The 27,998-nt window shown below is 42.4% G+C and overlaps 1 protein-coding gene across 2 annotated transcripts in view; it reads left to right on the top strand.

Moving 5' to 3' along the window:
* otud4 (OTU deubiquitinase 4) overlaps positions 1 to 27,998 on the top strand; it is an 81,017-nt gene that overhangs the window by 38,984 nt on the left and 14,035 nt on the right. For both annotated transcript variants that reach the window (XM_078406900.1, XM_078406892.1), the window contains exons 6-13: positions 2,587 to 2,668; positions 6,131 to 6,275; positions 9,483 to 9,549; positions 12,444 to 12,564; positions 12,657 to 12,721; positions 16,807 to 16,904; positions 23,816 to 23,925; positions 25,511 to 25,700. In XM_078406900.1, coding sequence (XP_078263026.1) covers positions 2,587 to 2,668; positions 6,131 to 6,275; positions 9,483 to 9,549; positions 12,444 to 12,564; positions 12,657 to 12,721; positions 16,807 to 16,904; positions 23,816 to 23,925; positions 25,511 to 25,700 — 878 coding nt within the window. The remainder of the gene's footprint in view (positions 1 to 2,586; positions 2,669 to 6,130; positions 6,276 to 9,482; positions 9,550 to 12,443; positions 12,565 to 12,656; positions 12,722 to 16,806; positions 16,905 to 23,815; positions 23,926 to 25,510; positions 25,701 to 27,998) is intronic.

Raw genomic sequence — 27,998 nt, 5'->3', positions numbered from 1 at the left:
ATTGGCTGTAAAGCACTATGGGAAATCTTGAGTGGTGAAAGGTGCAAAATAATGCAAATTTGTCCTTTCTAAATGTTTGACATTCATGTTATTATGTTTCTGATGTTATTCAGATGTAAGTGCAAATTTAATAGGTGGATGAAGATTTTATACATTGCCTGAGGTGAGGATCTAAAAGTTTCATTGGGCCATGCATGAGAATACCCATATTGTGATTTATGCCAATTTAAAAGGAAATTTCTCAGTGGGAAGGTGGAATGAGCACTTTCCGTTCAGATTATTCTCTCCAATCGCCCAAGAAAAATTCTAAATGTATTTAAAAAGAATCATAACTTTTTATACTAGATTCGTCAGATTCCTTCATCATAGTTCCTGGGAATATCCTGTCCTCAATAATGACACCAAACCTCAGGAAGTCTCATAGCATCAGATGAAATGCAGGCAAGGAAACTGCTTTCAGTTTATCATCTACTGGTCTCTCTCAGCTCATGAATTGGTGCTCCTCCTGAATGAACAATACCTTGGGGAAAACATTGGAGGTGCTGAATCTGATTTGGGTGGGGATTAAATGTGCAGCAGCAAGATTGTCTCAGTTGTGTCACTATTGTCCTAGTTTGTTGTGTCCTGCAGCGTATCAGTGCTACATTGGATTTGTGTAACCGTAAGTGAACCAACCACTAACCCTCTCATCAAGTATCTACCTAAGCCTTAAACATATTCAAAGACTCCTGGTTCATCACTCTTTGAGGAAGAGAGTTCCAAAGACTTGGGACTTACTAAAAGAAAACAAAACCATCTGCGTTAAGTGGGAGGCATCTGATTTTTGGACTGTGGCCCTCTGGTTCTAGTTTCTCTCACAATAGGAAATGTTATTCGCCTCATCCACAACGTGCTGGAGGAACTCAATGGGCCAGACAAGGGAGAGATTTGACAGGCAATGTCGCCAGTATATTCTCTCCACAGATGCTGTCTGACCTGCTGAGTTTATCCAGCACTTTCCATTTTGCTCAAGATTCCAGCATCTACAGTCTCTAATGTTCTCTTTCTCCATTCATCTTGTTAAGAACCATCATGCTTTAATCAAGTTGAAAATCTTCCTCCTCTGTTGAAATAAATACAAACTAAGCATGTTTGACATTTGATAATCACTTTTTCGTTTACTACATTTGCCATTCATAATTTGTCTTTGATCCCTTTGTAACCCATTTCAAAATGTACATTCCTTATCTTGGTTTCATCAGCAAATTTAGCTACTAATCCATCATTCAAGTCATTTATATAAATTGTAAAAAGTCTGACTACTGTGACACTTTCATATGTTGCCAACCAGGGAATAAACTATTTAAGCCCCCCGTCTATTTCATGTTAGCCGGTCATTTTCTGCCAGGTTAAATGTTACCTCCTGTGCCATGAGCTTTTATTTTCTGCAATAATCTTTTGAATTGTCACCTTGTCAAATGCTTTCTGGAAATCTAGTTTATCTACAGTAAGTGTTACTTTCTCAGAACTCAAATGAGGTGAGTAAATACGATTTCCCTTTCACAAAAACACGTTAACTGGCTGATCATCTTAAACATTTTCTAATTTGCTGCTGGAACGTCTTCAATAGCTTCTGACATTCTCCTTCGGACAAATTTTAAAGTTGACTTCTGAATTCTAATAACACCAGTTCAGTGCTGTATATGTATTCATGTTAAGCTTATATTTAATAACCAAATTATGTTTCAGCATTTGACCTCGTGGTTTGAAATACCAAAATGAAAGGTTTAAAACTTAATGTATTACTGGTGAAGAATGTTATTAAGGGAAGTTAATCAATGGAAATGAATCGATTTGAACCTGGAATGAAATTTGATGACTTTTATTTTTGGAACTATTTATATACCAACCTCTGTAGTTTATTATTTAGCTGCACCATTTATCTTGATCTTGGTTACAATTTCAAAAGACTTTCTAATTCAAGTAGTAATGTTTTGCAGGTGAGCCCAGATACTGACTGTTAGCAAGTGGTGGTTGCAACCAGGGTCAATGCATCACAATCAAGAGATGGCATCTCTCAGCTATATTCACATCCCAAGACTAACTAGCTAATATGATGTGAAATTAGAGCTGACCAGATTTTTGGTATGAAGGCCTTGACTGCCCAGACAAATTCCACCTGCCAATTCTTAGCATCAAGAAAATGAGCATCAGTTGTATCAGGCATTTCTGATTAATTTTTTTCTGATGATTTTTATATGCATTCCGTGCAAAAGCAAGTTTGAAACTTGATCACTGAAGGATGACATGCAGTTCAGGGATGCCTGAAGAAACAAGTTTATCTGAATAAAATATGGACATTCCATGAAGTGGTTAAGACCATGTGCTTCATAAATATTTCTGGTAGATTTCTTTTACATTGAAATTAGTTCTGGTATGGGATGTAAGGCTGTCTGTTGAAATGATTGTATTTTTGAACCTTTTTCAAATCTATGAACTTGAACTATTAAATTTTAACTTACCTGGTCAACTTTCAAATGTACCTTATGATGTTAGAACGTGATAACAGGAAACATATCTGAATTTATTTTTTTAACTTTCAAATAGATCTCGTTATGCTTTTCAAATGGGAACCATTATGACAGTGTCTATCCTCGGAAATTTGTAGATGCAGCAGCTCTTTGCCAATGTAAGTACTTTGATTTTAGTTTGAGAATATTTTTGATATTTTCCATAATTTAGAACTCTCCATTTAAAGCTGTCAATTAATTCCTCAAAAGATTAGGAAAGGGAAGCACAGTGGCACAGCAGTAGAGTTGCTGCTTTACAGCGCCAGAAACCCGGGTTCAATCCTGATTACAGGTGCTGCGTGTATGGAGTTTGCAAGTTCTCTTTGTGACCGTGTGTGTTTTCTCCGGGTGCTCAGGTTTCCTCGCACATTCCAAAGACATAGAAACATAGAAAATAGGTGCAGGAGTAGGCCATTCAGCCCTTCGAGCCTGCACCGCCATTCAATATGATCATGGCTGATCATCCAACTCAGTATCCCGTACCTGCCCTCTCTCCATACCCCCTGATCCCTTTAGCCACAAGGGCCACATCTAACTCCCTCTTAAATATAGCCAATGAACTGGCCTCAACTACCTTCTGTGGCAGAGAATTCCACAGATTCACCACTCTGTGTGAAAAAAAAACATTCTCATCTCGGTCCTAAAAGACTTCCCCCTTATCCTTAAACTGTGACCCCTTGTTCTGGACTTCCCCAACATCGGGAACAATCTTCCTGCATCTAGCCTGTCCAACCCCTTAAGAATTTTGTAAGTTTCTATAAGATTCCCCCCTCAATCTTCTAAATTCCAGCGAGTACAAGCCGAGTCTATCCAGTCTTTCTTCATATGAAAGTCCTGCCATCCCAGGAATCAATCTGGTGATTTGTAGGTTAATTGGACATGCGGGTTTGTAGGTTAATTGGCTTCTGTAAACTGTGTGAAGTGTAGAACTAATGTTATAGGCGGCACAGGGTCGGTGGGCCGGAGGGCCTGTTTCCACATTGTGTCTCGAACTAAACTAAAATAAACTCTCTGATCTTGAAAGCAAGAATTAAATAGCTTTAGTTCTTACACATACCACTCCTGCCAGAAGAATTATGGAAGGGTCCAGAAACTTTAAAAAGAGATTTATCAGTAGGTTAATGATAACTTAGAGTCCATGGTACTAGAGCAGGTGGGGTTGACCACTTCTGTGTATTATGTTATGTATCTGCATATGCCCTACGGGCTCTGTGCAAAAGTGAATCCATTTTTTCCCCATCTTATTATTGTCCCTTTGCAATTTGTTTCTGGTTTTGTTGTAAATATAATCTCGTGATCTTTTACAGCCCACAAATTTCAATAATCTCTTTTGGGTTATGTATTAATTATTGAAAGGAACAATCTATAGAAAAGGCTGCTGAGATAAATATTGTGGTACAACATATTTCTAACGATTCGTAAAAACTTGGTTTTGTAGCCCACTATTTTCTCTCTTGCGGCAAATGTTGTTAACCACATTGATCACCGAGGCATAATCTCGACAGAGTACCCGATTCAAGTCATCCCTAAAGAACGTGTTCACTGAACTTCGGTCTAACAATTAAAGTGTCCTGAAGTTTGTAATGCGTGATCATTTTTCAAATCTGTGTGATAATTTCAAACCCAGAAACTGAAAAATGACTCTTTCACTTCTTAAATCTTTCCAAAATGTTATCTTTAGCGAAAATTTTTGAATTGGTTTTCTTATCGGTGTTGAAATGGAACCTATTTCCAGTATGATATTTCAATTTAATTTATTGTCGTGTGTACCGAGATACAGTGAAAAGCTTTTGTAGTCAGCAGAAAGACAATACATGATTACAATCGATCCATTTACAGTGTATAGATGCATGATAAACGAATAACGTTTAGTGCAAGGTAAAGCCAGCATAGTCCGATCAAGGATAGTCCGAGGGTCACCAAAGAGGTAGATAGTAGTTCAGCGCTGCTCTCTGGTTGTGGTAGGATGATTCAGTTGCCTGATAACAGCTGGGAAGAAACTGTCCCTGAATCTGGTGGTGTGCGTTTTCACACGGGTATATACCTTTTGCCTGATGGGAGAGGGGAGAAGAGGGAGTGGCCAGGCTGCGACTCGTCATTGATTATGCTGTTGGCCTTGCCGAGGCAGCGTGAAGTATAAGTGGAGTCAATAGTTGGTTTGTGTGATGGCTGTAGAAGCTGGTGAGAGCTGTAGGGAACATGCCAAACTTCCTAAGCCTTCCAAGGAAGTAGAGGTGTTGGTGTGCCTTCTTGGTCCTTGGTTCAGTATGGATGCTCCAGGAGAGATTGGTGATATTGACTCCTTGGAATTTAAAGTTTTTGACCATCTCTGCTTCGGCACTGTCAATGCAAACCGGGGTATTGTTCCCACAGGAATGCCTAACTTTGCAGAGCTATACGATCATTTTTATTTGACATGGCATGGTCAGCATAAATACACAAAGGGCTAAACCACTCAACCCAGGAGTTGAGAATTGGAATGGTCATACATTTCTGTAGTGATTCGTTATTAATTTATTCTACCAGTGTGGGGGTCTGCAAACGTATATGGGCCTTCTGCAGCATATTTGAAAAATAATTGTTTGAATGTACAGCCTGTTACATTGGAGATCAAATGAAACAAATCTGGGGAGAGAGGAGAGTCTGGGGAAACCTGCACCTGACCCTTTCTCGTTGGTAAGATGGCCTGGATTTTATGGTATTCTAGGCAGGCATATCTCCAGAAACATTAATAATTAAGTGTCGTTGCAGTGATTCCCAAATAAACGGTGGGTGATTGGGTGAAAGAGGGGATCTTAATAATAATAATGCATTTTATTTATATAGCGCTTTTCATATACTCAAAGACGCTTTACAGAGATTTAGAGAACATAGGGAAATGAATAAATAGATAAATAAGTAAATAAGTAAACGAACAGAGAAAGGAGACAGAAGGTGAGGTGACCTTCAGTGGTTGAAGGCAGTACTGAACAGGTGAGACTTCAGCGATGTTTTGAATGTGGTGAGTGTGGAGGAGTCTCTAACGGTTTGGGGTAGTGAGTTCCATAGGGTGGGAGCAGCGATGGAGAAAGCCCTGTCCCCCCAGGATCTGAGTTTGGTCCGGATCTTATCAAAACATATAAGATTATTAAGGGGTTGGACACGTTAAAGGCAGGAAACATGTTCCCAATGTTGGGGGAGTCCAGAACTAGGGGCCACAGTTTAAGAATAAGGGGTAGGCCATTTAGAACGGAGATGAGGAAAAACTTTTTCAGTCAGAGAGTTGTAAATCTGTGGAATTCTCTACCTCAGAAGGCAGTGGAGGCCAATTCTCTGAATGCATTCAAGAGAGAGCTAGATAGAGTTCTTAAGGATAAGCGGAGTCAGGGGGTATGGGGAGAAGGCAGGAACGGGGTACTGATTGAGAATGATCAGCCATGATCACATTGAATGGTGGTGCTGGCTCGAAGGGCCGAATGGCCTCCTCCTGCGCCTATTGTCTATTGCTGGATGTAATCAAAACTGCTGGGTTTTGCTTTGAGGTTTTTTGGTGTGTGTGTCTAAGTATATGATATATTATAAGTTAAACTTTTGTTTTGCAGCCATTCTCTATGAAATGCTATACCAGGATGTACTAAAAATTGATGTTGAACCCATGATATCAGCACTGGATGCAAACGGCAAAACAAATGAGCGTGTCCATTCCAGTGAAGATTCTGATTCTGGCGCAGAAATTGAATTGCACCGGTAAGCAGTCAAATTAGAAAAAAAACATTGGGTGATTACTGGAGTTTTAAACAAGGGGGTTCAAAGGAATGTTTCAACCGTGGGAAGCAAATAGATATGCAATTCCTGAAGACTGCATCAAAGTTTGTCAGCCAGAAATATGTACAATTGGTACAATTGCCTTTACCAGTTCTTGTTGTGAAGGATGGTTATTTTTAATTTTCTTTAAGGCATTCATCCAATTGCACAAAAATATACCCACGTGAGCACAATGTAGTTCCTTAAGCTATCAAATTACCATTGATTCTCTAGTTTTGCAGAGTGGTTAATGTGAAACATGTTTCCTGTGGTGACAGTGGAAACAGGTGGTTGTGGTTGACTTATTTACAATAAATAACTTCTGGAGAAATAGTATGTACTAGACCGTGGACCCTTTGGGGCCAAAACTCCCCTGCATTGGTGCTGCACCCTCTCCTTCCCCCCTCCACCCTCCCCCCCTCCTCCCTCCCCTCCCCTTCCCCTCTCCACTCCATCTCCCTCAACCCCCCTTATCCTGCCTTCCCCCCCCCTCCACCTCCCTCCCCCTCCCTCCCTAAGAGATAGATTTAAACTTTAAAATGTGAATCACTTTAAAAATATAACACCAATTTCAATGAAACTTCTTCCATTAGCACCAAAGGGGTGACGGTGAGTAAGGTGGGCCTAAAATTGTTGCGCTATCGTGTACCGTCTTGGCTGTAGTTCAGGAACAAACAATCGAGAGTTTTAGTATATAGATAGTAAAGAAAGTATCGTATCATTTGATTTTTAAAGTTTCTACGCCTTGCTATTTGGACCTATTTTCTTTTTGAAGAGCACGCCAGGAGGAAATATTATTCTTAGTCTGGTCTGTATTCAGGATTGCATCACGGAAGTATAGGAAAACATTAACTCTGCATTAGCTGCCCCTCGATTAGGCTGCTTTGTTCTTGTTTATTTCAGAGTCCATCTCTGATAATATGGTACTCTCAGAACTTTGGTTGTGCTGGAATGGCAAATTCAACCATTGCATATTATTATTAATATAGTAACACTTTCAATTTCTTCAAGATGTTAGAGTAGCATAATAAATTTTGCAGTAAATTTAATTAGACTCTGGGAATCGGAGCCCCTATATGTTTAAATGGAGGTGGGAAAATGGACCCTGGTATCTTTAAAGGGAGCATTGGAAACATTCTGTCGTATGTTTAAAGGGAGCATAGTTCAACAGTTCAACAGAGCTTTATTTGTCATTCGGTACCAAGGTACCGAACGAAATTACATAGCAGTCATACACAAAAAAGAACACAAGACACATGACCCCAACACAAACGTCCATCACAGTGACTCCAAACACCCCCTCACTGTGATGGAGGCAACAAAACTTCCACTCTCTTCCCCACGCCCACGGACAGACAGCTCGTCCCCAACTGACCCGCACAGTCCCCGCAAGGGGATGGAAGTCCCCGCGGCCGAGCTGCACCGGGCGCTGAAACATCCCGCGGCCGAGCCGGGCGACGGAAGGCCCCACGGCCGAGCCGTGCGCAGCTAAGTCCAGCGGCCGAGCCGCACCAGCGATGTTAGGCCCCGCGGCCAAGCCGCGCCGTGCGATGTTAGGCCCCGCGGCCGAGCCGCGCCGGGCGATGTTAAGTCCAGCGGCTGAGCCGCACCAGCGATGTTAGGCCCCGCGGCCGCGCCGCGCCGGGCGATGTTAAGTCCAGCGGCCGAGCCGCACCGGGCGATGGAAGGCCCCGCGGCCAAGCCGCACCGGGCGATGTTAAGTCCAGCGGCCGAGCCGCACCGGGCGATGGAAGGTCCCGGGGCCAAGCCGCACCGGGCGATGTTAAGTCCAGCGGCCGAGCCGCACCAGCGATGAAAAGTCCCGCGGCCGAGCCGCGCCGGGCGATGTAAAGTCCCGCGGCCGAGCCGCACCGAGCGATGTTAGGCCCCGCGGCCGAGCCGCGCCGGGCACTGTTAAGTCCAGCGGCCGAGCCGCACCGGACGATGTTAAGTCCAGCGGCCGAGCCGCACCGGGCGATGGAAGGCCCCGCGGCCGAGCAGCATCCCGCGCCGTGAGGAAGAGACCTAAAAGAGAAAGGTTTCCCACACCCCCCCACCCACACCACCACCCCCCCACCCACACCACCACCCCCCACACATACACAACCAAAAAAAAACAAAAAACATCCCAACACCGACACACAACAAAAAAAAAAAGGAAAAAAGACGAACAGACTGCTAGCGAGCCGCAGCCGTTAGGAAATGAGACTTTAAAGGCAGCGTAGCAAACATTACCTGGTGAGCTGAATGTTGGGATTTCTGAACAATCAGATAGTAGGTTATTGAATTTTACTGTATCTTGCATTCTTTCTTTCTACCAGTGCACATTATTGTTCTTTCTGAAAAGATCACCCTCGCCCTTAAACTCTAATGAGTGCTTGCTCGTGATCTGTGGCATTTCATTAGGTCCAGCTGAAAATGCAACACAAAATAATCGTGAAGGATGAGTAGGCCGACTGAAAATATAGGCTGATGAAATTGGTGATCAAAGTCTCCAGGAATTTCCTATTATCAATAACAAAACACACTAAATGGATGTTTAGTGACACCAAGAGACTAAATGGATAATTTAGTCTGAGGAGTAATTTTTCAAGTTAATTTATAAAACTGAAATACTTACATTTATTCTTAAGAGAAGCGCATGCTACTGGAGATATTACTTGATGGTTACATGCTCATTCCTTTTCATGCAGATTTTCTGTTTGGGAAAAATTACTAGTTCACACTCGCAAAACAATTACCATGGTGATCATTATTTCAACCTTGCTCGACTGTGAGCTATAGTTAGTTAACACAATGACTCACTGCGAACTGGGCAAGAACACCATGATTCACAGAGTGATAACTAGGAAGTTAATTGGATTCTTAGATTTGTATTATAGCCATAATCTGGTGCTTTTTGTGAAATCTGTGACTTTTTCAGCACATGCTCCAATCTCCTGTAAAAATACAACTTTAACCTCAGAGTGAAACTACATGCTGGCAAATTTTATTTTTCAATTCTCAAATATTTTCCATGTCGTTTTTTTGTGGATTTCTTTCTAAACTCATGACAATGTCCTTTTGTTGCTTTAGATGAACATTTAAATTGGAATGGAATTTAGATGAACATTTAAATAACATGTAAATGTCATTTCAAATATTTAACAGGGGCAAAGCTGCCGATGAGAATGACATGAATGGATTCAAGTCCCAGTCATGTAATAAAGTCCGAAAGGTACTCTCTTGCAATTGCGTAAACTTTGTGTGTTTTTGAAATTTAATGTCTGGAAAACAGCACCTGCATCTGAACAGCATTTCCTTCATATTACATTGAAAATTGACATAAATCATGCATACAAGACCATCAGCGCTCTGATTTGTGACAGACCTGGGCCAAGCTGGCACTTGACTATATATTGGACAGTTCTGAAACCCAGTGCTTTTTTCTTTTGCTCATTATTGGTGAGTAGGAATGGTCAAATTCTGTCATGAACTTGGCATCAGTTAAGTCATCCCTATTAAGGTTCTTAATGTAATGAAACAGAAATTAAGATATATTATGGCTTCACATGATAAGGTAAGAAACAGGTGATTAATAAATAAACATTCTGCGAGAGGTTTTAAAGTTATAACATTCAAATAGTTCACTTGTCTAAATATCTAAAAAGCTGAACATATAAAATAATACAATATTTGACAATCACTGTTACTTTTGGCAGACTTTAACTTTGATTAATTGATCAAAGGATGCTGCATTCTTTTCTGAAAATTATGGAAGTAGAGAGTTGATTTAGATGAAGTTGACCAGTTGTTCTCTGTCTTTTATGAATAAAGTACGGGTTCTTGCCTGAGTGCGGATCCATTGTGATCTTTGGCCGAGGTCAGTTTACCTTTTGTGCAGCCTCAGATTTGATCCTAATCTCTGGCCAGCTCTGCTACTTGTTGGTATTTTAATTACTTCAGGGGAAACTGGCGAAATACAATAAAATGTCACATCAGTGTACAAATCACTGCCCTCTCTCCACCCACTCCCCATCTCGATGCTTTTGGGAACTTCAGCTACTGGACAAAATTTTGCTTGGTGTAAAATATGTTTAGGTTTTCTCTAATAAGCTATAGGTCAAATAATCAAAAGAAACAACTCAATTTTTGGATCATTATTTACACTATTAATAATATATGTGCTGTGTTTTGAAATGACATTGCTTCAGTAAAATGAGCAAATGTAAGCATTGGTACAACAAATTAAAGAAATAAATAAAACCCAAGATACAATATTATGAGAATATTTAAAATTGAAATCAAGATAAAGATATGCTAAAAACTGTTTTTCTATGGGAAAATCTGGACAGTTTAGCTTCTCATTCACTGGACTCTGGCCCCCACACTCCCTCCTTGAACTTGCCAGGGCTCTATTTCTCATGCCCATCCTTTAAGCCCGCCAAGCTCACTCAAATGTATCAGTCTACTGTGTAACATCTAAAAAACATAGAAACATAGAAAATAGGGGCAGGAATAGGCCATTCGGCCCTTCGAGCCAGCATCGCCGTTCAATATGATCATGGCTGATCATCCAAAATCAGTACCCCCCGCTCCTGCTTTCTCCCCATATCCCTTGATTTCCCTAGCCCTAGGAGCTATATCTAACTCTCTCTTGAATACATCCAGTGAATTGGCCTCCACTGTCTTCTGTGGCAGAGAATTCCATAGATTCACAACTCTCTGGGTGAAAATGTTTTTCATCATCTCAATCCTCAATGGTCTATCACTAATTCTTAAACTGTGACCCCTGGTTCTGGACTCCCCCAATATCGGGAACATTTTTCCTGCATCTAGCCTGTCTAATCCCTTAAGAATTTTACATGTTTTCTGTAAGATCCCCTCTCATCCTTCTAAATTCCAGTGATTATAAGCTCAGTCGATCCATTCTTTCACCATATGTTAGTCCCGTCATCCTGGGAATTAAGCTGGTGAACCTACGCTGCACTCCCTCACTAGCAAGAATGTCCTTCCTCAAATTAGGGGACCAGAACTGCACACAGTACTCCAGGTATGGTCTCACCAGGGCCCTGTACCAATGCAGTAGGACCTCCTTGGTCCTATACAAAAGTGAATTAAGGGTATATTGGAATATTAATTTGAATAACATCCAATAATCTGGAAAATCTGCTGTACGGCACCATAAAACATCTAAATGTACTGAGTGAGTAACAGTGTTCTGCGTTGAGGTGTACAGGAACCAGGGACCTGGTGTGTGAGGGAGGGTGTTGGAATCGATACCCAATGAGGCAGATACTAACCTGAATGATCCGATAGTGGATTATTTGAGTTTTATTGTAGGTTTTGCTCGCAAAAAATAGCTGATGAATCTTTGTATTTTAAACTGATAGGCCCTGTTTAACACACTTGTGAATAAGTCTTGCTCCTGTGCTTATTCAATTGCCACAAACTTTATCTCCAATTTTTTTTAATTTTTAAAGCTCCTTGCAAACATTGTGCAGAAAGTTGATTTGTGCATTAGATTTTGCTGCACGTGAGGGGGGAAAGGATAGAATAATTTGCCAATAGCGTGCAAGCAGGCAGAGTGAGTGAAGGGACACCAAAGAAAGCAGATGCTGGAAGGATGAGCCAAAAGGCGGCACGGTGGCGCAGCGGTAGAGTTGCTGCCTTACAGCGAATGCAGACTCAGGTTCGATCCTGACTACGGGCGCCGTCTGTACAGAGTTTGTACGTTCTCCCCGTGACCTGCGTGGGTTTTCTCTGAGATCTTTGGTTTCCTCCCACACTCCAAAGACGTACAGGTATGTAGGTTAATTGACTGGGTAAATGTAAAACAACAAAAAGAAATTGTCCCTAGTTGTCCCTAGGATAGTGTTAATGTGCGGGGATCGCTGGGCGGCGCGGACTCGGTGGGCCGAAGGGCCTGTTTCCGCGCTGTATCTCTAAATCTAAAAAAATAAATCTAAAAAGGCTAACTGCTGGAGGAACCCAACGGCTGCAAGTTCTAAGAACAATGAGATATATCAGCAAAACGAAAGGATATTTGGTTGCCCAAAATAAATGAAAGGGATGATTTTGGGGGAAATGTAAAGGTGCTTCAGACACATGTTTTATCACTTACATTTTCAGAAGCAACGAAGGAAAAGTGAAAATGCAGCGCAGAGTTCCTTTCCTGGCGAGGTTCTCCGAGCGTTCAACCCGAATGTTTACAGAAATATCGAGTACGAAGTGTGGCAGAAATCAAAACAAGGTAAATGTTTTGAGTTTGCAACCTTTGATTCCAAGTAGGCCATTTCACACGATGTTGCTGTTAAATATTAATATTTGATCTGCCCTTTTCAGCGCAGCAGGAAAGGGATTACTCCATTGCAGCTGGCATGCAATACGACGTTGGGGATAAATGCAAGGTAGGCATTGATGCAAAATGTCCACTCTCTGATTTTTGACACGGTGACGAATCTTTAAAATGTGTAGTACCTCCTGTTTGGTCTTGAAGTCGCACTGGAGGAATGGGGAAAAAGGGGGTGATATGGGGATTAAAGGACCAGGATCCAAAGATCAATCGCCCCAAATATTCCTTGTTGTAGCACCATGAACATTGGACTACACGTCTAAACAGTGACTTGAGGCATATATATTTAGCTGCTATTTATTGGAGCGGGTGGGGTGGCTGCAATGGTGCTGTAAAACCCTGAAAACGTGTTCAATTGGAGGGCTAGGCGGGGGTGTCATTAAGACCGTGGACGATCCTGCCTCTTCCCTTCTCTCTTTTCCCCTCCCTCTGACTCAATTGACTTATTGCTAAAATGTTCAAAAGAATTTTAACTCCAGAACAAGTACTTGCCACGTATTGGTTTAGTGGTTGGTGACTATTTGTGTGAACATGGTGATTGGGTTGTGCTTCGAATTGAAATTGAAATGATGTTGAGTGTGATTTCTGTGCTTGATTCCTTGCCAACCTCAAGTCTTCCTACCGTGGTATGAATGGAGTTCTTGCAGGAAGTCGAAAGAGAATGGAATGTAACCACCTTACGTTTTCAAATGGAACTTCTCTTGTCTTATTTGTTAAATGGTCATGGAATTTTTATATAAGTACCACCAACATTTTAAATTCCAAATACAGGATATATGAAACAAACATGTGGGAAGGATTTGGTCACAGAGTCTCATCATTTACAGCCAGCAAGTCTCATTTGTTTGAAAAATTGCTGAACATTAAATTTGAAATATAGAAAATAGAAACATAGAAAATAGGTGCAGGAGTAGGAAATTCAGCCCTTCGAGTCTGCACCGCCATTCAATATGATCATGGCTGATCATCCAGCTCAGTAACCTGTGCCTGCCTTCTCTCCATACCCCCTGATCCCTTTAGCCACAATGGCCACATCTAACTCCCTCTTAAATATAGCCAATGAACTGGCCTCAACTACCTTCTGTGGCAGAGAATTCCACAGACTCACCACTCTCTGTGTGAAGAAATGTTTTCTCATCTCGGTCCTAAAAGACTTCCCCCTCATCCTTAAGCTGTGACCCTTGGTTCTGGAGTTCCCCAACATCGGGAACAACCTTCCCGCATCTAGCCTCTCCAACCCCTTAAGAATTTTATATGTTTCTATAAGATTCCCCCTCAGTCTTCTAAATTCCAGCGAGTATAAGCTTAGTCTATCCAGTCTTTCTTCATATGAAAGTCCTGCCATCCCAGGGATCAATCTGGTGAACCTTCTCTGTACTCCCTCTAAGGCTATAAAACAAATTGGCTCTTAAAAATCGTCGCAGCAAATTGAAGTCGTAATTGGGCAGAGTTAAGAGATGAATAGACCTATCAGTTCCTTGAGAAAACAAATGGAAAGGCAAATCCAACATGTGATATAAGTGTGAAGGCAGTGAGCATGAGTAAAGTGTGCTTAAAATTAGTGTCTAAAGCAGAGAAAATAAATTGCCAATGGATCACTGGATTTCTCGAATGACCTATTAATTAATGGGAAAATGATTGTTGGTTATTATATGGACACAATGAACTGCAGATGCTGGTTTGGAAAAAAGACGCTAAATGAAGGAGTAACTCATTGGGTCGGAAAGTATCTATGGAGGACATGTCAAATCAGGTCAACTTTAATTGTCACATACATATACAAGATGTGCAGTATATGCACATATACTGTGGATTGTGCTAAAACTACAAAACAGAATAGAAATTTGTTTTTAACACAAAAAATAAATTAATGCAGTAAATTAAATTAGTCCCTGGTGATATGAGAGTTAACAGTCCAGATGGCCTGTGGGAAGAAACTCCGTCTCATCCTCTCTGTTTTCACAGCGTGACAGCGGAGGCATTTGCCTGACCGTAGCAGCTGGAACAGGGATAGGTGACGTTTGCTATCTATGTCCTGAGATGCTGCCTGACCCGCTGAGTTAGTCTTTAGTTGGTATATGTTTTTCTTCTATTGTACTGCTCTTCCTTTCATCCCTTTAATTGAAGTCAGTGATTCATAAAAAACACAAAAGTGTGTTTATAACTAAATCCTGCCAATTCCCATTGCTGTGGGACTAGTGTATATTGACCCCGTCTGCTTCGGACTCTAACCTATTCTTAAACAGTGATTGTTCCAAATCAATTATCAATCTCTCTAAATCAATTATGCCCCAGAATTTACACTGGACTCTGCTGCCCTCTGCAGGGAAGGCAAAGCTCCAAATTCTTCTGCACAGGATAAACATGCCTTATGAAGGTCTTCTTCATTCCGTTCATATTTATTTGGTTATTAAAGATGAATCTGCAAGTTGAATCAGTAGCAAGGAAGGCAAATGCAATCATAGCGTTCATTTCGAGAGGACTAGAATATAGAAGTCAGTATGTAATGCTGAGGCTTTGTAATTTAAATTTTTTTTAAAAAAATAGGTGCAGGAGTAGGCCATTCGGCCCTTCGAGCCTGCACCGCCATTCAATATGATCATGGCTGATCATCCAACTCAGTATCCTGTACCTGCCTTCTCTCCATACCCCCTGATCCCTTTAGCCACAATGGCCACATCTAACTCCCTCTTAAATATAGCCAATGAACTGGCCTCAACTACCTTCTGTGGCAGAGAATTCCACAGATTCACCACTCTCTGTGTGAAAAAAAACTTTCTCATCTCGGTCCTAAAAGACTTCCCCCTTATCCTTAAACTGTGACCCCTTGTTCTGGACTTCCCCAACATCGGGAACAATCTTCCTGCATCTAGCCTGTCCAACCCCTTAAGAATTTTGTAAGTTTCTATAAGATCCCCCCTCAATCTTCTAAATTCCAGCGAGTACAAGCCGAGTCTATCCAGTCTTTCTTCATATGAAAGTCCTGCCATCCCAGGAATCAATCTGGTGAACCTTCTCTGTACTCCCTCTACGGCAAGAATGTCTTTCCTCAGATTATGAGACCAAAACTGTACGCAATACTCCAGGTGCGGTCTCACCAATGCCCTGGACAACTGCAGCAGAACCTCCCTGCTCCTATACTCAAATCCCCTCGCTATGAATGCCAACATACCATTCGCTTTCTTCACTGCCTGCTGTACCTGCATGCCTACTTTCAATGACTGGTGTACCACGACACCCAGGTCTCGTTGCATCTCCCCTTCTCCTAATCGGCCACCATTCAGGTAATAGTCTGCTTTCCTGTTTTTGCCACCAAAGTGGATAACCTCACATTTATCCACATTATACTGCATCTGCCATGCATTTTCCCACTCACCTAACCTATCCAAGTCACATTGCAGCCTCCTAGCTCGGGTCGGACCACATTTGGAGTATTGTGAGCAGTTTTGGGCCGCATACCAGTGGAGGGATATACTGCCATTGGAAAGTGTCCAGAGGATGTTTACAAGAATGATCGCAGGGATGATTAGGTTTACGTATGATGAGCGATTGGTGGCTCTGGGCCTGTACTCGTTGAAGTTTAGAAGGGAGTGGGGGGAGTTTTATTGAAACTTACCGCATAATGAAAGGCCTGGGTAGAGTGGATGCAGAGAAGATATTTCCACGAGTAGGAATGTCTTGGGCCAGAGGGAACCGCAGCAGAATAAAAGGACGAGGAATTTCTTTCGCCATAGGTTGGTGAATCTGTGGAATACATTGCCACAGACAGCTGTGGAGTCCATATCTTTAGGCAGTTTTAAGGTGGAGATTTACAGGTTCTTGATTAATAAGGATGTCAAAGGTTACGGGGAGAATAGGGTTTTAGAGGGAAAGATAGATCAACCGTGATTGAGCGGCAGAATAGACTCGATGGTCCGAATGGCCTAATTCTGGTCCTATGACTTATGAACTTAAAAACGTCCCTCATTTGTCTAAATCGTCTTTTCTCATCGCATTGATATTGTTGAAGCCCTTTATTGAGTTAATTATTTCTTGAGAATTTTTGAGTTGCTTGTTATTGAAAATGCGTGCATTGTACACATGATGAAAAAATGTGACAAAATTAATATATTTTAAAATCCATTGCAATACCTCCTTCAGGTCTGTTTGGATAATGGTAAATGCTACAATGCACACATTCAGGCAATCAGCCCTGACAATGGACCAGTTGATGTCTTCATAGAAGACCTAGGAGAAAAGTAGGTTCAACCGTTTTGATTTTTAAGATAATTAATTGTGCCTTCCATTTTTCAGCCCGTAAAAAAAATGTTGATGATTGTTTTACATTTATGTGGTAGCATTTTTCTAACATGGTGCAAACACGATGATCCGTTTGACTTTCATGATGTGAGAGCGTGGAATGTCGTGAATGTGCAGAGCAGCTGCTGTCAATATGTGCCGGGCGGCAGAAGTGTGTGTTCAAGGACTGAACACTTGCAATTTTCCGACTGATCCACACGGGCCTTGGAAGAATTCTCCATGCAAACTTGGAGAAGTGATGTCAGCCCTCTTCTCGGGCCATGGATTAAAAAATGTAAAGTGGGTGAGGGTGCAGTGAAGGTATGAACTAGTTTGAGAGAAAAAGTCACACCATGCATAGCATTAGTATAGTTTCCCTCATGGCCCGGTATGTGGCCCATTAACTACTTTTCGATGGGATCCCAGTACGTGTTTCGTTTGTGTCGAGTTGGTCATTTTAGACAAATGTCATGAGGATCGTGGGCACTGGAGTGGATGATAAAATAGACAACTAATTATCACTCTCCACTCAATATAAACCAAAGGTATGCATTTGTACATATGCTGTAGCATTGACCTCAAAGTCTGGTAATGGAATAGAACTGGTATTCTCAGGCTAATCTTGTCGAAAATATTGTCGACTGAACAAGATACTGCAATGTGATCAGCACGCGGAATCCCACTCTGGCATAACCCAGGATTTGCAAGAGAGAAGAGGAGAGGCGAGAGATATCTTTCCTCTCATTATCTGCTCTAAATGTTTGGGGACAGCAGATGTGCAGCAGTACCAAGTTTTATGCACTCTGCTCGTTATACTTACTTGGGTATTTAAATCACAATTCCCAAGATTGTGCAAGCTGGGCACTTGTTTCACAGAGGAATGATAATATCTCCCCAACTATTAAAATGAATGGCTGAAGAGCAAGAACTGAGGGGGGTGAATTGGAGTTGGCAAGTTCAATATTTAGATTTTTTAGATTTAGATTTAGAGATACAGCGCGGAAACAGGCCCTTCGGCCCACCGAGTCCGCGCCGCCCAGCGATCCCCGCACATTAACACTATCCTACACACACTAGGGACAATTTTTACATTTGCCCAGCCAATTAACCTACATACCTGTACGTCTTTGGAGTGTGGGAGGAAAACGAAGATCTCGGAGAAAACCCACGCAGGTCACGGGGAGAATGTACAAACTCCGTACAGACGGCGCCCGTAATCAGGATCGAACCTGAGTCTCCGGCGCTGCATTCGCTGTAAGGCAGCAACTCTACCGCTGCGCCACCGTGCCGCCATAAATTTGGTACAGGAAGAGAAATGAGGAGACCAGGGTTTAATTAAACTGGTGTGGGGGAGAGAAGTGAGTGTGAAGGAAGATTTTTTTTAAAAACTTTAAATATGACAGATTTGAAAACTCCCAACAATAATTCCAAAGAATTAGATAAAACATGGTTCACTTTCTGGGCAGGAGTCATTGATTGACAGCCATGAATTACTTTTAAATTAAAATAATACTTTGGCCAGAAAATTGCAGACTTAATTTTCTGTTATGTTTAATGGGTTTAATATGCAAACATGGAAATCACAGGGTATAGATTTATTATTGACATGTGTACCTCATGGCTTTGTTTTGCATGCCATCCAATCAACTCAGATAATGCTCTACATAGACACAATCAAACCAGACTCAAGCACACTAGGTGGAGCAAAGGGGAAGTTTCCAAATGCAGAAGAAGGTTCTTAGCATTGTAACAAAAACTAGAAATGGTGCTCGACCTAAGGATAGAAGAAGGATTCAAAAAAAGTAGGGCGATTGTATTGGATGACAATAGATCCTCTTCTGAGAACAGCATGCAAAGCCGATTTATTTTAGGCGATTACAGGGGACTAGGCTGTCGCCGGGGTGTCGCCTGTATGGTCGTGAGTCGTCTCTAAAGAGTCGTAGCGTTTTTCTGGTCGCCGCTGGATTTTGAGATGTTTTAAAAATTTTGGCGACTGTTGGTTTGAAGCCAATGATCGTGGCTTGACGTCTCCTGATGTGGGCGCTGTCGTAGGTTGTCGCCAGGTGACGTAGGTTGTCTCCGGTGCTGACTTCGGTGAATTCCATTGGCGACTACCTACGTCGACAGGTACCGGCGTCAAAACCGGCGGCCAAAATGACGTGAATTGTCTTCAGTTGTCGCTGACAGGGTCGTAGTTTGTCGCGGGTAGACGTAGATTGATTTCAGTTGTCGTAGGTTGTCATAGGCGCGGTCGTAGGTGGACGTCCTAAGTCGCGACGATTGGGTCGCCGGTTGTCGGTAGCTTGACGTCGACTAGGTGGTAGGTTGTTGTAACTTGTCGTAGACATTGTCGTAGGGGGGGTCCAGTCGCCATTTTTTCGGCGACCTGTTCCGACTATGACAGTCGCCGGCATTCGCCTTAAAAATCGCCTTAGTGGGACAGGCCCTTAAGTATGCAGACACTTACAACATATTTTTCTCTTACATTTGACCTCCCAAGTGCAACACCTTACACTTACTTGTCTGGATTAAACTCCGCCTGCTATTTAATTTCTAAGTGGTCCATACCATTTGACAACCTTCCTCACTATCCACAACACTGCCAATTTTTGCCATCTGCGAACTTGGCAGCCAGTCCACCTATATATATATATATACAAATTTTCTAAATCATCAAGCAACAGAGATCCCCGCACTGATCCTTGTTGGTCACCATGGTCACAGATCTCCTGTCAGAATAACACTTCTTCACTGGTATCTTCTGTCTTCTATGGCCAAACCAAATTTCGACGGATTCCATGTGTCTTAATCATCTGATTCAACCCACTTGTAAAAAACTTTACTGAAGTCAATGTGTACAACATCCTCTGCTCTACCCTCATCAATCATCATTGTTACCTCAAAAAAAACTTGATCAAGTTGTAAGACAAGACCTCACTTGCACAAAGCCATGCTACCTACCCTGACTAAATATATGTTTTTTTTAGATGTGAGTAGATCCTAACTTTAATCTTCTCCATTAATTTTACTACCACCGATGTAAGGCTCACTGCCCTATAATTTCCCCCCCCCCGTTTGTCTCAACTGCCTTTCTTAGATAAAGGAACAACATTGGCTTTTCTCCAGTCTTCTGGGACTTCACTTGTGGTTAAGGAGGTAAAGTGGTAATAAGAAAGTGGTGAAAATGATTATATTATCCTGTCCAGATCATCCTTGTTATATGATCCAGACCACAAGGTCCATATCGTCGTTGCACGTTATTTACACACGTTTCAGATTATACAACTTTACAAAACACAAAGTGGAATGTTTGGCTCATTGTTCTTTAGTAGTTCAGAATAAATGCCCCACATTCTCCTCTACTTTTCTCATCCTTTATGTCCTCTTCTGCTTTAAATATTTATCTAATATTCTGTTTTAAACGATGCAGTGAGTTCTCTCACAGACTATTCATCATTTGGATAATCCTCTAAAAAGGATTTTTTTTCTAATTATCTTTACTTTCGTGACAATTTTAAATTGTTGAGTCCTAATCATTGAATCTTCAATGAAAAATGTTCTGTCTCTTAAAGTCCATCAAAACTGTCCCTAATTTTAAAAACCTTACTTTGTCAAGTTGGCTGTGTAACTTTTTCAGTTCCTGGCATCATTCTGGACTATGTGCATTGTGCGTTCTCAATGACTACCTATCTTAATGTACCTGCAGACAAAGAAGTCCTGGTACAACTCTGATCTAACCAACATTTTGTATCAATCCAACTTTCCTCCTTACCTGTGCCGTAAACTCTCATCTACGCATTCGTCATCCAGGCCTTTGGGCATATTATTGGTTCCACTAACTTATCTTATTTTATCTTATTTTAATTATTTTGTGTTTCTCAACTAAAATTTGTAAAAGAATGAAGTGAAATTGACTTGTACCTTGTGGTAAAAGGACACAAACTGCAGGAGTAACTCAGCGGGTCAGGCAGCATCTCTGGAGAACATGGAAAGGTGACGTTTTGGGTAGGGACTGTACCTTATGGTTGTCTCTTGCCCCCTTCCCAACTAAGACCAAACCAGTTTTTCCAAGGAACAAAAGCACTGGGTGGTTGGGAGTGGGGGATGCTGAAGTGTTGCTGAATTAGAAAATGACAAGTATGATATCAAATTGTGAAGCAGTTTTGTGTTCATTTAAATAATAATATAATATAATAATATATTCCTTTATTCGTCCCACACCGGGGAAATTTACAGTGTTACAGCAGCAAAGTCTTCATCAGGTGTGATGTCAGTGCCACCGGCCTGTAGCTGTTGAGTTCCTTCGGGTGCGGCGTCTTTGGTACCAGTACCACGCAGTGTGTTTTCCACAGCTGTGGAACTCTCCCCAGTTTCAGGCTCAAATTGAAGACATGCTCCACTATTCCGCACAGCTGGTCTGCACAGGTGGCATGGGCGGCACAGCGGTAGAGCTGCTGCCTTACAGCGAATGCAGCGCCGGAGACTCAGGTTCGATCCTGACTACGGGCGCCGTCTGTACGGAGTTTGTACGTTCTCCCCGTGACATGCGTGGGTTTTCTCAGAGATCTTCGTTTCCTCCCACACTCCAAAGACGTAGGTTAATTGGCTGGGCAAATGTAAAAATTGTCCCTAGTGGGTGTAGGATAGTGTTAGTGTGCGGGGATCGCTGGGCGGCGCGGACCCAGTGGGCCGAAGGGCCTGTTTCTGCGCTGTATCTCTAAAAAATCTAAATCTAAATCACAATTGAGGAGCCTCGAGCTGATGCCGTCCGGACCAGCCGCCTGCCTTCCGTGTGATAGGTTGACCTCCTGCTTGCATGTGAATGAATAACAAATTGGAATTAATTCTTGTTGAGAGAGGAGGGTTCAAAGCTGGGGAGAATCTTATTGAGAGCAGAAGATCAGATGAAAGAACATCAGAGTATCATATCATATCATATCATATATATACAGCCGGAAACAGGCCTTTTCGGCCCTCCAAGTCCGTGCCGCCCAGCGATCCCCGCACACTAACACTATCCTACACCCACTAGGGACAATTTTTACATTTACCCAGCCAATTAACCTACATACCTGTACGTCTTTGGAGTGTGGGAGGAAACCGAAGATCTCGGAGAAAACCCACGCAGGTCACGGGGAGAACGTACAAACTCCTTACAGTGCAGCACCCGTAGTCAGGATCGAACCTGAGTCTCCGGCGCTGCATTCGCTGTAAAGCAGCAACTCTACCGCTGCGCTACCGTGCCGCCCCTGATGGACGTTAAATGGAGTCCCTCTTGTAGTTAGTTCCATCAGTATTACTGTCATGGAAAATAAATGAGAGGAAAGGCATATTTAAATGTGGTCACCAAGATTGACCTCATCACTGCTAACAATTGAGAAACTAATGCGTGGAGGGAAGAAATACATTTTAATCAAATCTACCAACGATAGATTGACCATTCAGCCATCCAGGATGCCAAGAGACAATACTGGGACAAACTAGAATCCCAGTATTCTCGTTCAGTCGCCCGCAGACTGTGACTGATAGGTCTGTATACACTAACTGGCTGCAAAGCAAAGTCGGGCAAAATCCGCTGGTGATTGTGCGACCCTACCTGATGAACATATTGGATTTGATGTTCGCTTTAGGCAGCAGGCCAATGGGGTGATGTCATCTGTCCCGTCTCAGATTCAAGTGTGCCCCTTTCCAGGTCACTGTTGCAGAAGTTAGATTGGCCTTCCTGTGGGGGAACCCGCAGAAAGCAGCTGGCCCAGACGGAGTCCCTGGCCGCATCCTCAGGAACTGCGCCGACCACGTGTTCACGGATATCTTTCATCTTTCCCTACGCCGTTCTGAGGTACCCACCTGCTTCAAGAAGACCACCATTATCCTGGTGCTGAAGGAAAGCAAGATCTCGTGTCCAGTGGCCTTGTCATCCGCCATCATGAAGTGCTTTGAGAGGCTGGTTATGGAACGCATTAAATCGAGTTTACCAAGCAACCTTGAATCACTGCTATTCGCCTATTACCACAACAGATCCGCGTGTGATGCCTTCTCCCTGGCCGAACACTCTTTCCTGGAACTCCTGGATAAGAGAGACATCTCTACACGAGACCTCTGCAACTGGATCCTCGACTTCCTGACCAACAGACCACAGTCAGTGAGGATACGGGGACAAATCACCCTCCACAATAATCCTCAACGCTTTAGTTTAGTTTAGTATCCCTGCAGGAATACAGGAATATGTTCTCAGTCCCCTTCTTTTCTCCTTATACATCCACAACCGTGCAGCCAAATACGAATCCAACTCAGTTTAAAAAATTGAGGCTCTTGAACAATCTTTAATCGGACAATTGGACTTTATCTTGAACCAATCGTTATTGCCTTTTATCCTGTATCTGTACACTGTGATGGCTTGTGTAATCATGCACAGGTCCGCCACTGATTTTCTGGTAACTGGTTTTAGATTTAGATTTAGATTTAGAGATACAGCGCGGAAACAGGCCTTTCGGCCCACCGAGTCCGCGCCGCCCAGCGATCCCCGCTCACTAACACTATCCTACACCCACTAGGGACAATTTTTACATTTGCCCAGCCAATTAACCTACATACGTCTTTGGAGTGTGGGAGGAAACCGAAGATCTCGGAGAAAACCCACGCAGGTCACGGGGAGAAAGTACAAACTCTGTACAGACGGCGCCCGTAGTCGGGATCGAGCCCGAGTCTCCGGCGCTGCATTCGCTGTAAGGCAGCAACTCTACCGCTGCGCCACCGTGCACCCCCCCCCCCCCTTAAGCCAGATAGAATCTTCCCCGCCCCTGGAATCATCAGTATAACATCAAGAGTAAAATATACTTTTTGAACATACGTGTATTTTGCTTTTCTTCAGACATAGTGTCCTTCTTCAGGACCTCCGGCCACTTACTCAAGGCTCTCAAAGGGCAACCTGGAGCAAAGCTCAAGGAAAAAGAGCCAAGAAGCCAATGAATGTCAATTCTGGTATGGAAAAAAATTGGACGTCTGATTGCACTAGAAGTATGATTAAAATATTGGCAGTAAAAACATTACTGAGACCCCTTTTGTTCCAAATGTAATTTATTAGCTTGTCTAAAAACGTGTAGATGATATTGTACTGTGATATCCAGGTCTTTCTGGACGATGAGATGTTATTCAAAAGTGATTTCATGAGTGTCATGAAGAATATTTAGTCCTTATTGATTTAACCACATAATTCTCGGATTCAAAGATAGATTAATCATAATCAACTGGGAAAGTGGGCAACGGAATAACTGATGCACTTTAACTCTGACAAGTGCCAAGTGTGCATTTTGGGAAGGCAGGACTCGCACAGTGAATGACAGGGCCCTGGGCAGTGGTAATGAACAGCTAGACCTTGGAGTACACCTGAAAGTGGCAACAGAGTGATGAAGGTGGTCTATGGTATGCTTGTCTTCATCAGCAGACGCCTTGTGTAGGAACTAGTACCTCATGCAGATCATTACCTAGACTGTACTTGGAGTATTATATGCAATAATGGCTACCATGCTGTAGGAAGTATGTCATTCAGCTAGAGAGGATTGGAAAAGGAATTGTTCCTGGACTGGAGATTTTTGGGTCAAAGGAGAGATTGGATAATCTGGGATGGTTTTCCCAGGAGTGAACAAATGTAAAAAAAGATAACCTTGTAGAGGGTTTATAAAATTTTGAGGGGCATAGATAGGATAAATGGTCATAGTCATTTTCCCAAGGCTAAAAGGTTTGAGGTGAGTGTAGAAAGAATTAAAGGCGATCAAAGGGGCAAGTTTTTCCACTCTGAGAGAGGTGGAAACAGTTCTAAATAAACTTTTTTTGAAAACATCTGGATTGGTTCATGGTTATAAAAGGACTGGACAAACTAGATGCAGGAAAAATGTTCCCAATGTTGGGGGAGTCCAGAAACAGGGGTCACAGTCTAAGAATAGAGGGGAGGCCATTTAAAACTGAGATGAGAAAAAACTTTTTCACCCAGAGAGTCGTGAATTTGTGGACTTCTCTGCCACAGAAGGCAATAGAGGCCAATTCACTTGATGAATTTAAAAGAGAGTTAGTTTAGTTTAGGGATACAGCACGGAAACAGGCCCTTCGGCACACCGACCAGTGATCCCCGCATATCAACACTATCTTACACACACCAGGGGCATATTTTTTACATTTACCAAGCCAATTCACCGACATACCTGTACATCTTTGGACAAGCTCAAGCCTTGTTTTCTGATCAGGCACATTACAGCTGGGTCAGCAGTTTCAGGTTAGACTGAGCTCTAGGGGCTAGTGGAATTGAGGGATATGGGGAGAAGGCAGGCACGGGTTACTGATGGTGGATGATCAGCCATGATCACAATGAATGGCGGTGGTGGCTCGAAGGGCCAAATGGCCTCCTCCTGCACCTATTTTCTATGTTTCTAAGAATAGGAAAGGTTTAGAGATATATGGGCCAAATAGGTTTAGCGTCACTTTTTGTCAACATGGATAGGTTGTGTCAAAGTGCCTGATTCTGTGCTGCATTACTCTGGATCTATGAATTTAATGAATGCATATTTTACAGAGGCTGACTTCAGGGGAGTGAAGAATTCGAGCAGTTTTGTAAATAAGTCGAACCGCTTCCATTCAAGTTTGCCACCACGTCTGCATCAAGCCAGACAGCAGAGCTCTACACTGCCGAATCCAGAACAACAGCCCAAGGTGCCGTCACCAGAGTACAGGGAGCGAGTGGAGGACTTCCCACAGCTCTCAAAGTGAGTGTTGCATCCTTCTCTGTACCTCCTGCAGCATCAGTGAATGAGCGTCCAGAAGATAACTGGACACGTTAGAGGCAGGAAACATGTTCCCAATGTTGGGGGAGTCCAGAACAAGGGGCCACAGTTTAAGAATAAGGGGTAGGCCATTTAGAACTGAGATGAGGAAAAACTTTTTCAGTCAGAGAGTTGTGAATCAGTGGAATTCTCTGCCTCAGAAGGCAGTAGAGGCCAATTCTCTGAATGCATTCAAGAGAGAGCTAGATAGAGCTCTTAAGGATAGCGGAGTCAGGGGGTATGTGGAGAAGGCAGGAACGGGGTACTGATTGAGAATGATCAGCCATGATCACATTGAATGGCGGTGCTGGCTCGAAGGGCCGAATGGCCTCCTCCTGCACCTATTGTCTATAACATGATTTGACTGGAAGATCCAGTTACCTAGATCTTGGAATGGGACTTGTTAAACTTTTCATAGATTGCTGCTGTATCTTTGAAATGTTAGCACTGGTGTTTGGATGTGCTGCATCTTCTGTAACTCAGAATCTGAAAACTGAGTAAAAAAAGAATACCTCAAAAGCTTTTTGCTTTCCTTTCAATGCAAATACCTTATGAACTGAAGTGAATATTTCTGCAGCTCACTGCTAAATCACACTCATCCTGTTAAACCCATAATATGATTTAACATACGGAAACGTAACAGATAACAACCTGTCTCCACTCCCTTATCCACTCATCAAAAAGTCTCGCTGTGGCGTAAAAAGTACAGGAGATAGCAGAACATGATTGTCCTCTACAATGACCTGTGTTCCTGCCTTCTTTTCCCCTGGTTATTTCAATCTGTATAAGATGCATGTGTGAACCCAATAGATTTCTTCAGATTGAGACCTCAATGTTCCCTCTCCCAGTGCATCATCACTTGCATCTTTAGTTTCTCTTTCATGTTCTCTCTGACTAAATCATCTCCTTCATACTTTCTGTAGTTTCTCTTGCTGCTCCTACACAATTTGGCTGTGAAATCTCCCACGAGTCTCTCTGGTTTGCATGTACGTGCCTCCTCTAAGCAAAATCAGATAAAGTACATTGACATTTTTCACATGATCCCGCATCAGCACCTCTGATTTCATAAGCTGCTTGTCCTGGATAAAGATTTTTTTCCCCTACTAAGTACAGAAACACTGACGCCTTGACACAACCTAGTGACTGACTGCATTTTCAAGAGAGAGTTAGATTTAGCTCTTAGGGCTAACGGAATCAAGGGATATGGGGAAAAAGCAGGAATGGGGTGCCGATTTTGGATGATTAGCCATGATCATATTGGCTCAAAGGGCTGAATGGCCTACTCCTGCACATATTTTCTATGTTTCTATCCCAATCCCTAGTCAAATTTCTGAAGCAACCTTGGCATTCATGTTCACCTTTTGGATGAGCCATGTCTGCTTCCTCAATGGGAGCATCTGGTTTCACTGTGGTTACTCTGCCAGTTTAGGCCACTGTCTCAGCACGTTAAATGCTGAAACCTACATCCTTGTCATTAATTATAAACTTGACCCCAGTCTAGTGCACTTCCATTTTCTACTCTTCATAAGCATGAACTCATCCAAACTCAGCTGCATAAGTCCCATTGATTCAAGTCCCTTCACTTTTCCCTTCCATGCTTGCACACCCACATTGGTTCCAGTTTTACACAAGGCCACAATCTTGAAATTCTCACTGGAGCTTTCAAATTATTGTCCTGACTTTGTCATTTCCCACCTTTAAAGTTTACCCAGTATCTTGACCCTGGTCTCTCAGTCATCATTTTGGCCATCTGTGCCCAGGTTTGGAATTCCCACCTAAACGACCGTCTCTATTCTTTATTGTGCTCTGTAAAGCCAAAGTCTTTGATCAATCTTTTGATCTTTGAAGGAAGCAATCTTTTGCTTTCTTCAGTAACTCCCTGCAAGTTTGGACAAACTGTTTGATCATGACCTGAAGTGCCTTTGGATGCTTTACTATTACATTAAAACAGGCAGTTTTCCATTGGCGGTTCTCATTTGATTATATGAATCAAAATTTGTCTTGAGCATTGAATGACCAAGAAATATGTTGTACAAACAAAAGTTAAGTCAAATATTTTGATTTATGAAGTCATCTTTTTTTAAATGCACACGCTGTAAATCTAAAAGCGGTTAGATACAGAAGGTCTTCCACCTGAAACATTCTGACTGTTTTCTTCCCACAGATGCAGTCTAACCTGCCGAGTTTTTCCAGTATTTTCCGTTTTTGACATTCAAAATTATTGAATTGTCTTTAAGCTGA

The sequence above is a fragment of the Rhinoraja longicauda genome, chromosome 1, assembly GCF_053455715.1.
Source record: "Rhinoraja longicauda isolate Sanriku21f chromosome 1, sRhiLon1.1, whole genome shotgun sequence".
NCBI classification, from domain to species: domain Eukaryota; kingdom Metazoa; phylum Chordata; class Chondrichthyes; order Rajiformes; family Arhynchobatidae; genus Rhinoraja; species Rhinoraja longicauda.
Note: the sequence above shows the minus strand (reverse complement) of the source record. Positions and strands in the feature narration are given on the sequence as shown.